The sequence below is a fragment of the Cyclopterus lumpus genome, chromosome 6 (genome assembly GCF_009769545.1).
Source record: "Cyclopterus lumpus isolate fCycLum1 chromosome 6, fCycLum1.pri, whole genome shotgun sequence".
Lineage (NCBI taxonomy): Eukaryota > Metazoa > Chordata > Actinopteri > Perciformes > Cyclopteridae > Cyclopterus > Cyclopterus lumpus.
Window position 1 is genome coordinate 2677501 of NC_046971.1, and position 15000 is coordinate 2692500.

A 15000-nucleotide genomic window follows, 5' to 3' on the forward strand; every position below is an offset into this window, starting at 1 on the left:
AGGGTTCATAAATAGGACCACACACACACACACACGCACACACACACACAGACACACACACACACACACACACACACAGACCCACACACACACACACAGAGACACACACACAGACACACACACAGACACACACACACAGACACACACACACACACACACACACACACAGACACACACCTACACACACACACACACACACACAGACACACAGACACACACACACACACACACAGACACACAGACACACAGACACACACACACAGACACACCCACACAGACACACCCACACAGACACACACACACAGACACACACACACACACACACACAGACACACACACACACACACACACACACACATGTGATAACGTGGTAATGGGCTCCCATTGCCTCAGACTCCGATAAGGAAATCCCAGCAGCTTCCAGCCGGATGAGGATTTACTTTAAGCTCTTCAGCGAACATCTCGGCCGTAAGCCGCTGCTTTCAACTGGAAGTCCTACAGATATATATATATATATATATATTTATTTATTTAAATAAAAAAAGATAATTATCACCTTCAGCTCATCATTCAGCGTCCCTTTTTTTAAACATTTTCTTTTTTTAACGAATGAAAATATAATTGAAGCGTTGGAGCTGTTTGACATGAACGGACGTCTTTGTTTCGGCTTTTATTCTCTTTGCGTCGCGAATATGGGCTCAACGTTCACCTCGAGTTGTCTCACTCTGTCACGTTACTTTTTAAGATGAAATAAGATAAGGAAAAACAATACTACAGATTAACGAAGAGAGTAAAAGAAAGAAATAGTAAGCGTTAAATAACTAGAATTACCACCACGCGCTCGTAACCAGCCGGGTTACAGTTTACATCCACGTCTGTCCAAAATATCGTCACTAATTATCATAAATAGCATTTTAATTCTCGAGTTATTGCCAAAAACTGCGTTCTTTGAGATCACGGTGACTTTAGACAACCAAACCACCATGACGAGTCAAACATACCATAATATATGGAGACAACAGATGCAAAGTAGTGCCGCCCTCTCATTGCAACCCCCGAGTTATGGCAGCATATACGTCCACAATGTAAACAGGGTTTCCTTTTGTCTCCCGCACACAAACAGGGGCTCTAGTGCCCCCCCCCCCCGGTTCAATAAGAGGGCTTCAAATGAAGCGAGTCGGAGGGACACGGGACCAACGAGAGGGAATAATGCAATTTCACTCACGCTTCTTCCACAGGGATTATGGGTAATAACAACAGATATCATTAAAAGCTGAAGAGCCTCTGGCGAAGCCTTTCACGCTGACCTTTACATTAACGGTTCACCATGGCAGCGAGTGTTTATCGGTGTGTAACCCCCCCCCCCCCCCCCCCCCCCCCTCTAAATACTGAGTGGGAGTGACGGACAATAAACACAACGTTTTGCGGCCGCTCGCCTCTTTCGTTCCTTCGCCTTTGAGCCGCCGACCGCGCGGCCATGAACGGTTTCCTGGGTAACCAAGAGTTGCTTCACAAACACTAAAGATGGTTGTAAAGAAACGTACTTCCTGGTAAAGAAACATACTTGGAAAGAAACATACTTCCTGGTAAAGAAACATACTTCCTGGTAAAGAAACATACTTGGAAAGAAACATACTTCCTGGTAAAGAAACATACTTCCTGGTAAAGAAACATACTTCCTGGTAAAGAAATGTACTTCCTGGTAAAGAAACATACTTCCTGGTAAAGAAACATACTTCCTGGTAAAGAAACATACTTCCTGGTAAAGAAACATACTTGGAAAGAAACATACTTCCTGGTAAAGAAACATACTTCCTGGTAAAAAAACATACTTGGAAAGAAACATACTTCCTGGTAAAGAAACATACTTCCTGGTAAAGAAACATACTTCCTGGTAAAGAAACATACTTCCTGGTAAAGAAACATACTTCCTGGTAAAGAAACATACTTGGAAAGAAACATACTTCCTGGTAAAGAAACATACTTCCTGGTAAAAAAACATACTTGGAAAGAAACATACTTCCTGGTAAAGAAACATACTTCCTGGTAAAGAAATGTACTTCCTGGTAAAGAAACATACTTCCTGGTAAAAAAACATACTTCCTGGTAAAGAAACGTACTCCTCTGGTTGTATAGAAGTCTATGCTTCATGTGTTAAAGCTGCATTCTCTCTACTGACCACCAGGGGGCGACTCCTCTGGTTGTATAGAAGTATATGCTTCATGTGTTAAAGCTGCATTCTCTCTACTGACCACCAGGGGGCGACTCCTCTGGTTGTATAGAAGTCCATGCTTCATGTGTTAAAGCTGCATTCTCTCTCCTGACCACCAGGGGGCGACTCCTCTGGTTGTATAGAAGTCTATATAAATTCTCTCTACCCAGATAACGGCCTCTTCATGATACAACGGCCAATGGCTGTTTCTGGTCAACAGCGGTCCAATAACAATGATATTTTGTGTCATAAGAGTAACAAAACAAAGCTTTGGATTCAGTCGGGCAAAGCGACGAAGAATTTAATCGTGTTTGACGGATTCTTTTGGTTTTAAATCCGTTTCCGTGTCTGAATGAAGAAGACAGACTGGTTCCCGTCACTCGTCTTCACCAAGGCCGCCTTTGAGGGCTTTTGTATGAATATCTCTCACATCAATTCTCTTACAACTGTTTTTCCCACTTAAATTGTCAAGATTTTTCAGATTTTTTTGGCACTCGTGAAAATAATGTCAGAGTGTGTTTTTTTTCTCGGACCGGTTGGTTCTTGAACTCCTGAGACAAACCTCCCAAACGGGAGGCTTTCTCCCTCCAGGGGGCGCTGGCGTCGTTCCATCGGCCGCCGCTGACGGACGAGAGGGTGTCGAAGGAGAGCGGCTTCCAATGGGGGGTTCATCTCGCTCTGGTTTCTGGTTCCCGGGGGGGGGGGGGGGGGGGGGGATCCCTCGCTGTGGAATATTCATCCACTCCTCAGGCTGAAGGCAGAGCAGGAGAGGAACCACATAACAGGATGAAACGCTCTCCGCAAGAAGAAATGGAAATAAACACCAGATCTTGGAAGGAGTTGGACGAAATGGCACTCAATGAAACGATCAAATATCAAACCAGGCGAGGCGGAGAACGTACCGAACGTCTTCAACGAGAGAAAGAAAGAAAGAAAACGGTCGGAGGGACGAAGACGTACGAGAGGAGAAAGATGGAAGAGGATGAGGAGCAGAGAAAGAAGAGAAAGTCAAGCAGATTATCTCCTGCAGGCTTTCACACTTCTTCTGAGGAGGAAAGGAGGATACACAACGTCATCACATCCTCCATTTAATCTGCTGCACACACACTCGCACACACACACACACACACACACACACACACATGCACACACACACACGCACGGAAAGAATATTCGACAAACACATGAAGCATAGACTTCTATACAACCAGAGGAGTCGCCCCCTGGTGGTCAAGAGAGATAATGCAGCTTTAACACATCAAGCATAGACTTCTATACAACCAGAGGAGTCGCCCCCTGGTGGTCAGGAGAGAGAATGCAGCTTTAACACATGAAGCATAGACTTCTATACAACCAGAGGAGTCGCCCCTGGTGGTCAGGAGAGAGAGTGCAGCTTTAACACATGAAGCATAGACATCTATACAACCAGAGGAGTCGCCCCCTGGTGGTCAGGAGAGAGAGTGCAGCTTTAACACATGAAGCATAGACTTCTATACAACCGGAGGAGTCGCCCCCTGGTGGTCAGGAGAGAGAGTGCAGCTTTAACACATGAAGCATAGACTTCTATACAACCGGAGGAGTCGCCCCCTGGTGGTCAGGAGAGAGAGTGCAGCTTTAACACATGAAGCATAGACTTCTATACAACCAGAGGAGTCAACCCTTGATGACTTCTATATATATCTATATATATATATATAGATATATATATGTATATATATATATATATATATATATATATATATATATATCTCTAAATCCTGTATAGATCAATGGATCATTAACAAACATCAGAGTGGAATCGTCCTCAGCACATGAAAGAAGTGGTTTTCCCCCATGAGGTGGTTTTCCCCCATGAGGTGGTTTTCCCCCATGAAGTGGTTTTCCCCCATGAAGTGGTTTTCCCCCATGAAGTGGTTTTCCCCCATGAGGTGGTTTTCCCCCATGAAGTGGTTTTCCCCCATGAAGTGGTTTTCCCCCATCAAGTGGTTTTCCCCCATGAAGTGGTTTTCCCCCATGAGGTGGTTTTCCCCCATGAAGTGGTTTTCCCCCATGAGGACCACAGTGGCCCCGCATCGCCCCACATGCTGTAAGTCAGAAGAAGGTCCTATGAGTGCCGACGTGGACGTGGACGTGGACGCGGACGCGGACGCGGACGCGGACGTGGACGTGGACGTGGACGTGGACGTGGTCTCCAGCGACGTCGTTGTGTAATCTGCGTCATCGCTCTCCGTTCCCCGTTCGTAGGAACAGGTGAAGGTATCAGTATCAGCTGAGCGTGGAGGAGGTCGAGGCTTTCCGGAGTTCAGACTTCAGAGACGCGGGAGGAAGAAAAAAAAAATCCTCAGCAGCTGATGGCAGAGAGTTCAAAGACTTCAAAGGCAAACGGACAAGAAAAGATATTTAATCTGTGGTTAATAGGATTACTACGCCGAGGAAATGATTACTTCAAGATATTCTGATGGTGCTGGTGAAGTGTGATCCGGGGGGGGGGGGGGGGGGGGGGGGGGGGGGGCTCCAAAAAGAAGAAGTATTTTTGCAGTGATAATATGTAAATGTCCCTTTTAACCTGAGACAGATTCTGCCAACGAGGTCACGACTACTCATCTGCCAACTGGCCCGGCACAGAACGGCCCGGTTGGAAACAGCCACTTACAAGTCAGCAAGACTGGGACCGAGAGCAGTAAACAAGGTGCTTTTTTGGGGTTTTCTTCCAGCTGTTCAGAGTTCTGGTCCAGCTGTCGCTGATTGATCATAAACCGGAAGAATCGGCTGATCTTCATCGAGGATGAAGAAGAGATGGAAAGTGCTTCTATTAACATGGCAAAGAAAATATACGTCTCCCATTCTCCATTATATTACACAAATAGGGATCATTGAGTAAATGTGTTTATTTACATCAATATGTCAACACTCTTCTCCTGTAACCTCGCCTTTTGTCTTCTATACCTCCATCCTTCCTTCTCTAGCTCCTCTATGTAAAATAGACACACACACACATCATTAGATGGAGGTGGAACAAACTCCCAGCAGCCCATGCGGAGGACCAGCTTGTGACATCACAGATGGTCAGGACGCTCGCTGTCCACCTGTTGGCTGTCTCGTAGCTCCGCCCCTCTTGCAGGTTAACAATCTGGGGGGGGTGGGGGGGTCCACCAGGCGCTCAGATCTGGGAGATCTGCAGCAGTTGTCATGGCGACGGTCTGCGCAATGATCACTGCGTCGCCCGTCTGGACCGCCGGATGACGTCATCAGCGGACGCAGGAAGTTAGCTCGCACATGCTAACTCAATATTTTACTTGATGCCGGCTCCTTTTCTTCTCCACTTCCTCTCGTCCTCCTTACGCTCTGCTTCCTTTCAACTGTCCTCCTCTCCTTCAGCAGCTACCTTGACCCTCTATGCCACCTCCTCTCCTTCTCATTTCCATCTCTTTCCTTCCCTGCGTCCTATCGTCTTTCCTCTTTCCCTTCACCTCCTCCTTTCCTACACTAGCTCCACATTTCATTGCTGAGAACGATTCCTTCATAGCTACACAGGGAGCCGGTCCTCTTCACGGAGTCGGCCATGTTCCTACAGGAGCCCGCATGGGACAAACCAAACACCGGCTCGGCAGAGTTGCCTGAAGGCCTCCGTAGTTCTATACGCGGCTAGAACTACGGGGCTGGATGCAATCTGCAGCCTCACCACTAGATGCCACTAAATCCTACACGCTGCTCCTTTTTAAATAAAAGTATTATCAGCTAAATTAGTAGAAGTAGCTTCGCTCGTTATGCTGGAAGCCCTCAACGTGCCCTCGTATGATATATCTACACAAGATGTCTCACGGAGAAGTTACTCCTCATTCTTCCTGCGGAAACATGCGTACAGTATTTTCAAAATAAACGTAATAAAAAACGTTGATTTATTCGTCCCGTAACGTACGTACTTCAGCACATCCGAAGTTATTGTATATTTATATATAACGGGCTAAAATTGACAGGTTTTGCTGGAAACGCGGGAAAAAGGGAGGAGCCACGTTTGGTTTGAGGACGAGTGGCGTTTCCGTTTGCACGTCTACATCATAGACAGTTCAAACCAATGGAATCGATGCACGCAGCAGAGCCACAGGCTCATCTTCTTGTTCCTACATTACCCACAATGCAACTTAACCAATGAGAGAGATTACGCTGTACAGAGGTCCCACTTCTTTCTAACTTCACACCTCCAGAACATTTTCAAACTATATATATATATATATATATATATATATATATATATATATATATATATATATATATATATATATATATATATATATATATATATATATATATATATATATATATATATAAGTTCCCCTTTAAGGAAACAAAGCTGCCTTTCAACACAGAGAAACAGTTACGAGACTAATTATAACTGCGACACGATGAGGCTTTTCACACCAGGAGCTTGACTACATGTCGTTGTTTTGTTTAGTTTTTCAATGAGTCGTCTTCTGTCGCGTGACACGATAATTTAATAAAGACAACCGCATGTTCAAGAAATAAGTGCTTTCCCTCAATCTACTCATTAGAAGCTAATCAGCTCCAATCAATGCACCCTCTGTTCGTGGACACGGTTTGCTCCTGCAGAGTGTGTGTGTGTGTGTGTGTGTGTGTGTGTGTGTGTGTGTGTGTGTGTGTGTGTGTGTGTGTGTGTGTGTGTGTGTCTGTGTGTACACTCGGATTACAGCAGCGGGCAGGTAAATGTGTCGCGCCGAGGAACCGGAGAGCGTGGCGGGCGGCCAGGGAAACAAATGTGATCTGATGCGTTTGGTTTTTTCTGTTTTTCTCTCTTTGTGACTGCAGAGAAACTCTTTGTTCTTCTATCGTAAAACAAACGTTTGGAAAAAGGTTCATTGTTGGAGCGTTGCGTTCACAAAAGGGCTCATGTGGTCTCTTCCTTGGGCCTTCAAGCCCCCCCTACGACCCCCCTTCACACCCGGACCCAAGCAGAACTTCTTGATATTTTTACGAAGTCAGTGGCTCTGACCATCAATTAATAAGTTAAATGAAGTTAAATTAATCGTTAATAAGATTGGAGTTAGTTCAAGATGTCTGGGGCTCTGATGCAACGTTGGTGTTTGATATCGGTATCGAACCGCACGTTTTATTGTCAACACAACTCTGTTTATCCAAACTAGACGCTGTATTAATATAAATATAAATAACATGTAGAACCTCCAGTTTCCCCAACATTGGTAATACTAATACTACAATATGTTGCATAATATAGATTCCATTGTTTTTTTTTTGTAAAATAAATGATCAAATGAAATACACCTTCTTTTCTTTTAGGATTTAACCCAGAACTGGGTTCAAAAGGTTCCTTGTTTTCACCACGGACAGCGACCTCGTTGCTAAACCTAAAGTTATCAGAACGTTTGTTTTACTTCAGATTTAATACGCCTTCTCCGTGATGTCGGGAGTGAGAGCGGACTGGCTTGTGATTGGGAAGGTCAAAATATCATAAAAGCTCATTTGGATCCATTTTGGGTGTGGAAGCGACCTGGTGACACTGATCTCTTAACGCCTCATCATACAAGTGGTCTAAGAGTAGAGTTCACACACACACACACACACACACACAGCTGATCTCCAACATGCATGTTACGGCTGATGAATTTCAAACACAACCTTTGCAATCCAATTAAAGTCCGAGCTCCTGGGCGCGATAATGTTTTTTAATCAGCGACAGCGGAGTCTTGATTACCTCTCGGTGACCCGGCGAGGAGACCTCTGCTGTAATTACATCAGGAGGCGATCACATGACCTCCGGGTCGCCGGTCAACGCGCGGCGGGCTGACGAACCCCACGGTGGCCCCGCGTGCCGTCCGTCACTCAGGGGGCATTTAATTAATCCCTGAGATGTCACCGCGCCGGGCTTTTTACTCTCTTACCTGATTCTCTAGAGATCTGGACGAAGGCCTCCACGCCGCTCTCGCCGTAGTTCCCCTCGGAGGCGAGCGTGGACACGTAGTTCCAGCCCATCGCCGTGACGATGTCCAGCATGGCCTGGGCCTGGTAGGAGTCCGGAGGGACCACGCGGGAGAAGAAGTCGTAGCGGGTGTTGTCGCTGAGCTCCGGGGCCGTCGAGGCGTAGCTGACCTGAGGGATCTGCAGGAGCAGAGGTCAACCGTTAGCGTCACGCTAACACAAGCAGCGTTTCAACATCTGAGTTCTCCAACAACAGCGACACATTGTGCTCATCAGGCCGTGTTAATGCTGCTGCAACTGCTTGCAGGATTAATAAAGTATATATTTATCTATCTATCAAACTACCTACCTACCTATATATCTATCCATCTACCTACCTATATATCTATCCATCTACCTACCTATATATTTCAATTCAATTCAATTCAGTTTATTTTGTACAGCCCAATATCACAAATTACAAATTTGCCTCAGAGGGCTTTACAATCTGTACACATACGACATCCCTGACCTTTGACCTCACATCGAATCAGGAAAAACTCCCCAAAAATAACCTTTGACAGGGAAAAAAGTGAAGAAACCTTCAGGAGAGCAACAGAGGAGGATCCCTCTCCCCGGATGGACAGAAGAATAGATGTCATGTGTACAGAATGAACAGCATTTACAAAGTTACATAAACACATTACATGAATATGACAATGTATGAATGGAACTCCAATTCATGAAACAGAAGGAGGTAGAGAGGAGGGGGGGCGGGGCATCAGCAGGGCCAATGGGAGGCCGGCTCACCAGGCATCAGACACCTCCAGGTCCAATGGACCCTATGAGGAAGCAGAGTTAATAAGGTGCAATAGAGAGATGTAAATTCATCCATAAGGAGAGAGAGAAGAGGAGATAGGTGCTCAGTGTATCCTAAAACATCCCCCAGCAGCCTATAAGCCTATAGCAGCATATCAAGGGGCTGGACCAGGGCAAACCTGATTCAGCCCTAACTATAAGCACTATTAAAGAGGAAAGTCTTAAGTCTATTCTTGAATGAGGTGACTGTGTCTGCCTCCCGGACTGAAAGTGGAAGCTGGTTCCATAAAAGAGGAGCTTGATAACTGAAGGCTCTTGCTCCCATCCAACTTTTTAGGACTCTAGGAACCACAAGTAGCCCCGCATTTAGTGAGCGCAGCTCTCTAGTGGGGCAATATGGTACTACAAGCTCCTTAAGATATGATGGTGAATCACCAATCAAGGCTTTGTAGGTGAGGAGAATAATTTTAAATGTGATTCTTGATTTTACAGGGAGCCAGTGCAGAGCAGCTAATACAGGAGTCATGTGATCTCTTTTCTTAGTTTTTGTGAGTACACGAGCTGCAGCATTCTGGATCAACTGGAGGGATTTAAGAGACTTATTAGAGCAGCCTGATAATAAGGAGTTGCAGTAATCTAGTCTGGAAGTAACAAACGCGTGAACCAGCTTTTCTGCATCTTTTTGAGACAAGATGTGCCTGATTTTTAAAATGTTACGTAGATGAAAAAATGCAATCCTTGAGAAAGATAACTAGAGATTCTTTACAGTGGTGTTGGATGCCAGGGAAATGCCATCTACAGAAACCACATCACCAGATCATTGATCTCTGAGGTGTTCAGGGCCCAGTAACATAACTTCAGTTTTGTCTGAGTTTAACATCAGTAAGTTGCAGGTCATCCATGTTTTTATGTCTTTAAGACATTCTTGAATGTCTCCTCTGGTTTGATCGACAGATATAATTGAGTATCGTCTGCATAGCAATGAAAGTTTATGCAGTGTTTCCTGATAATATTGCCCAAAGGAAGCATATATAAGGTAAATAAAATTGGTCCAAGCACAGAACCTTGTGGAACTCCGTGATTAACGTTGGTGGTCATTGAGGCTTCATCGTTTACAAATACGCATTGAGATCGATCTGATAAATAGGATTTAAACCAACTTAGTGCGGTACCTGAAATGCCAATCGACTGATCCAGTCTCTGTAACAGGATGTCATGATCAATGGTGTCGAACGCAGCACTAAGGTCTAATAATACCAGTACGGAGATGAGTCCTTTATCAGCACTAAGGTCTAATAATACCAGTACGGAGATGAGTCCTTTATCAGCACTAAGGTCTAATAATACCAGTACGGAGATGAGTCCTTTATCAGCACTAAGGTCTAATAATACCAGTACGGAGATGAGTCCTTTATCAGCACTAAGGTCTAATAATACCAGTACGGAGATGAGTCCTTTATCAGCACTACGGTCTAATAATACCAGTACGGAGATGAGTCCTTTATCAGCACTAAGGTCTAATAATACCAGTACGGAGATGAGTCCTTTATCAGCACTAAGGTCTAATAATACCAGTACGGAGATGAGTCCTTTATCAGCACTAAGGTCTAATAATACCAGTACGGAGATGAGTCCTTTATCAGCACTAAGGTCTAACAAGACCAGTACGGAGATGAGTCCTTTATCAGCACTACGGTCTAATAATACCAGTATGGAGATGAGTCCTTTATCTGATGCAATTAGGAGGTAATTTGTAATCTTCATCAGTGCTGTCTCTGTGCTGTGGTGTTTTCTAAATCCTGACTGAAACTCCTCAAATAAACTATTCTGATGTAGGAAGTCACACAACTGATTTGTGACTACTTTCTCAAGGATCTTAGAGAGGAAGGGAAGGTTAGAGATCGGTCTGTAGTTAGCCAACACCTCTGGATTAAGAGTGGGCTTCTTCAAGAGAGGTTTAATTACAGCTACTTTGAAGGAATGTGGTACATGGCCTGTTAGCAAAGACACATTAACAATATCCAACAGAGAGGTGCCAATTAAAGGCAACACGTCTTTAAGCAGCCTTGTTGGGATGAGGTCTAAGAGACAGGTAGACGGTTTAGAAGTAGAAACCGTTGAGGACAATTGGTCTAGGTTAATGGGAGAAAAGCCATCCAAATATACACCAGGGCATACAGCCGTTTCCAAGGCCACTCGTCTTGATGACAGATCAGCAGTAGTTGAGGGCAAGAGATCATCAATCTTGCCTCTAATAGTTAAAATCTTTTGATTGAAGAAGTTCATGAAGTCATTACTACTGAGGTCTATAGGAATACACGGCTCCACAGAGCTGTGACTCTCTGTCAGCCTGGCTACAGTGCTAAAGAGAACCCTGGGGTTGTTCTTATTTTTCTCTATTACTGATGAGTAATAGGCTGCTCTGGCATTAAGGAGCCTTTTTATATGTTTTAAGGCTATCTCGCCAAACTAAGCGTGATTCTTCCAGATTGGTGGAACGCCATATACTTTCGAGCTTTCGTGAAGTTTGCTTTAGGTCGCGGGTCTGAGGGTTATACCAGGGAGCAAACCTCCTTTGCCTCACTGTCTTTTTCTTCTTATATTCACATTACTGCATTTTCAAAACAAGTTAAATGAACACATATTTCAGGATGACCCTGATGATGACGGGTCACACCAAGCTAAAATGAAAAGTGGGCAATATTTCCTTGTGATGGTTACGTTAAAAACATTTAAATTTGCAGTTTTTTTTTTAATTAGTAGCGTGAACAACCCTCCTCAATTACAGATTACATTATCCCCGATTACATTTGTGTTTGTCGTATTACAAATAATCATCTTTGCCATTTGTTTTCTTGCTTTTCCTTCAATGCTGTTGTTACTAATTGGAAAAAAGGTACTCAAGTCTTGTTTTTCTGTTACACAAAGGCTGCATATTCATATTCTGCACTTGTACTCTGATTCTATTATTTATGTGTATGAAATCCACTGTAAATATAAAGCTCGAGGAAGTTTTTTGTTCCTGTTTTTAGTCCGATTTAAAAGAGTATCTACATTTTTAAACAATTACAGCGTCTTTATTTCTGTGTACGTCCGGGAGCCAAACAGATCGTTGTGGTGGAATCCGTTCGGGATTTGAACCTCCACTCCGGACCTTCCCCCGCGCCGTCGCCCGGCTCCTTGTCGGAGATCAGGTCGTGGATCCTGCAGCAGACGGGGCCCGGCGGGGCTCGATAATGGCCCTTTAGAGGAAGATTGAAGGGACGATTGATTTCACGTCAGGACGCACGGACGTCCTCATCGGGATTCACAGAGGAGAAGCCTGTCCGAGAGTTTATTCATCGACTCAGAGAACGCGCCTGAGCTTCGGATGCTTCGCAGGGTGTTTTTTTGTTTTCATGGAGACCTTGGAGACCTTTTGTGGAGACCTTGGAGACCTTTTGTGGAGACTTTTGTGGAGACCTCGGAGACCTTTTGTGGAGACCTTGGAGACCTTTTGTGGAGACTTTTGTGGAGACCTCGGAGACCTTTTGTGGAGACCTTGGAGACCTTTTGTGGAGACTTTTGTGGAGACCTCGGAGACCTTTTGTGGAGACCTTGGAGACCTTTTGTGGAGACCTTGGAGACCTTTTGTGGAGACCTTGGAGACCTTTTGTGGGTTTGAGTCCAGACGAGACGCACGGAAGCGTTTTCTGATCGGACGCTTGAGGCCAGAAAGGAGTCGGCGTACTGTTGCTTCTACTCAGGTCGGAGGTCGTTAACACCGTTCTACGATATCAGTAAATACCCACATGGAACTATTCTTACATGAGAAGACCAAACGTTCTAGAAAGCCGCGGAACGTTAACCCATTAAATACATTATGCAAAACTACACGGAGAAAGTAGAAAAACAGCTTTGCCTCCACAACTCTAAACTTAAAATAAGGTCTTAATTATTTCTGTCATGCCATTGGAATAGGGAATTGGAGTGTAAGGGTTAAAAAAAAAGAAGTAGAAATTGAACTAAAACATTTATTTCTGAGACAAACGGCCCAATTTATGGATGTAAAATGTCTAATTTAAAACAATTCAATGAAATTAAGTTCTAAATATTTGCTCATTTTAAACACACGTAAAAAGTACATGAGGACGTGTATTTATTTATTTATCTTGTGTATTTGCTTTTCATTCAAGTCAAACATCTTGACTGACGGCAGCAGGAACCGTGATGTTTCTCTTTCTCACACACACACACACACACACACACACACACACTTATATGAGAGTATAATGGGGTACTATTAGCATTAATGATGCATTGGGGGCCGATGAACGGTCAGCCAGCCGCTGCTCCATTAAACACATCAGCTGCTCTAATGTGTGTGTTTAATGTAACACTCCTGTGGGCGGGGCATAAAAAACTGCATCAAAGCATTGTGGGTAAGAAGGTTGACGCAACGGAATAATAACAACTGTGAAAGGAATAAGGAACAGGGAGACCTTGTTTTGGACTAAGGAGGAGTGACTTAGAGACGCTGTATACGGTCTCAACCTGTCAATCACCCTGTAGCCCCGCCCCTAAAGCATTGCCTACTTTATGGCCTATTTTACTCTTAATATGACCATAATTTAATAAATGAACATCACGCTCCGATTTCCCGATTTAAAGCAAAGCTCAGTTAGGCGTAAGCGACCATCTCCGCCCTCCAGGACAAACCCTGATGGCAGCAGCTCGGTTTTTAATGACGTGTTTCAACACCTCAGATTAAAGACAACATTGATGCTCTCTGGGTCGTCGGTTCTCTGAATGTTTCTCTAGGAGACGACTCTGCAGCCCGTCGTCTCCGAGAGAACTCATGTTCATAATGTTCCTTTGTTTTCATCGAGTATGAATTCACTATTGTTTCAATCAGCTTCCAGTAAAATAATCAACTTGTTTCACACGTTTTCTTCGTTGACGGACAGCAATGTGCATTATTATGATTATATATTTCTCATCATTTCAAGCCAATTTTGTGGAAAATTCTTGAAAGAAGTTGGTTTATGTTTTATGTCCTTCCTTGACTCAGGAACTCAAACCACTCACCCTGACCTTTGAACCCCAGTGAGGGGCATCCAGGAGGCCTTCAAAAGGTCCTAAACATCAGCAGTCCACACACACAGCGGAGAAGAGCAGTTTGGAGCATCAGCTGATCCGAATATTAATCAGAAGGGGAGACGTTGGACATCCCAGAATTCAAAATGAAGTCGACTAAAAAAGTTTGGACGAAACAACGCGGTGTCGAGCGGCGTGACGATGATTTAAAATGCAGCGTTTCATCCTGAAATAAACATCAGAGCCGCCGCGCAAAAATGCTAATCCTAATTTTAGTCTCGTTATTCGCGCGAGGGACCCGGAACCAGCAGGCGGTCGGGAACCGATTGGACCGAAGTCCTGGAGTCCCTCTGAGGCCGAGGACACGTCTCCTGTGTCACAGAGTCCTGATGCAACAAAACGGTCTGGTGTTTAACGGCTCAGCTGACCGGCAAACAGATTTAAAGGAACAGTTCACCCCAAAAAACAACAACAACAACAACAACAACAACACAGGTTCTCACACGACGGGCCGCTCGAGCGTCGGTTTTGGACGCCTTCGGTGAGGGCGCGTCAATAAACACTCGTTACATGCATCCTGTCCTTTCAAAATAAACCTCCGTCTTCACAGGAAGTGGCGTTTTCTGCACAAATCAGAATCAGAACCGGTTTATTGTCTGAGTTTGCTTCCACGTAAAAAGATTTTGACAATAAAGTAATAAAGTAATACTTAAGAAATTCATTTAAAAAAAGTATGATGAAACAAACAATGCAAACTGCAGAAATCCAGAGGGACCGAGAAGACCCATGAAGACCTTTAACCAAGACCAGGACTAACCAGGACCACCTCGCTGTGTCAAAACCTAGAACATCTCTTTTGGCAAAGGGTCGGTTGGACTTGGAGTGAAGGTCAGATTTGACCATCTTGGGCGTAAAATGGTTCATTTAGTTTCCTGTAAAAGTCATGTTTTAATATCTAAACA

General features: G+C 44.4%; 1 protein-coding gene across 1 annotated transcript in view; it reads right to left on the reverse strand.

Moving 5' to 3' along the window:
- Positions 1-15000, reverse strand: part of grm8b (glutamate receptor, metabotropic 8b) — a 78190-nt gene that overhangs the window by 52124 nt on the left and 11066 nt on the right. Inside the window, exon 3 of the mRNA XM_034534383.1 lies at positions 8128-8344. Coding sequence (XP_034390274.1) covers positions 8128-8344 — 217 coding nt within the window. The remainder of the gene's footprint in view (positions 1-8127; positions 8345-15000) is intronic.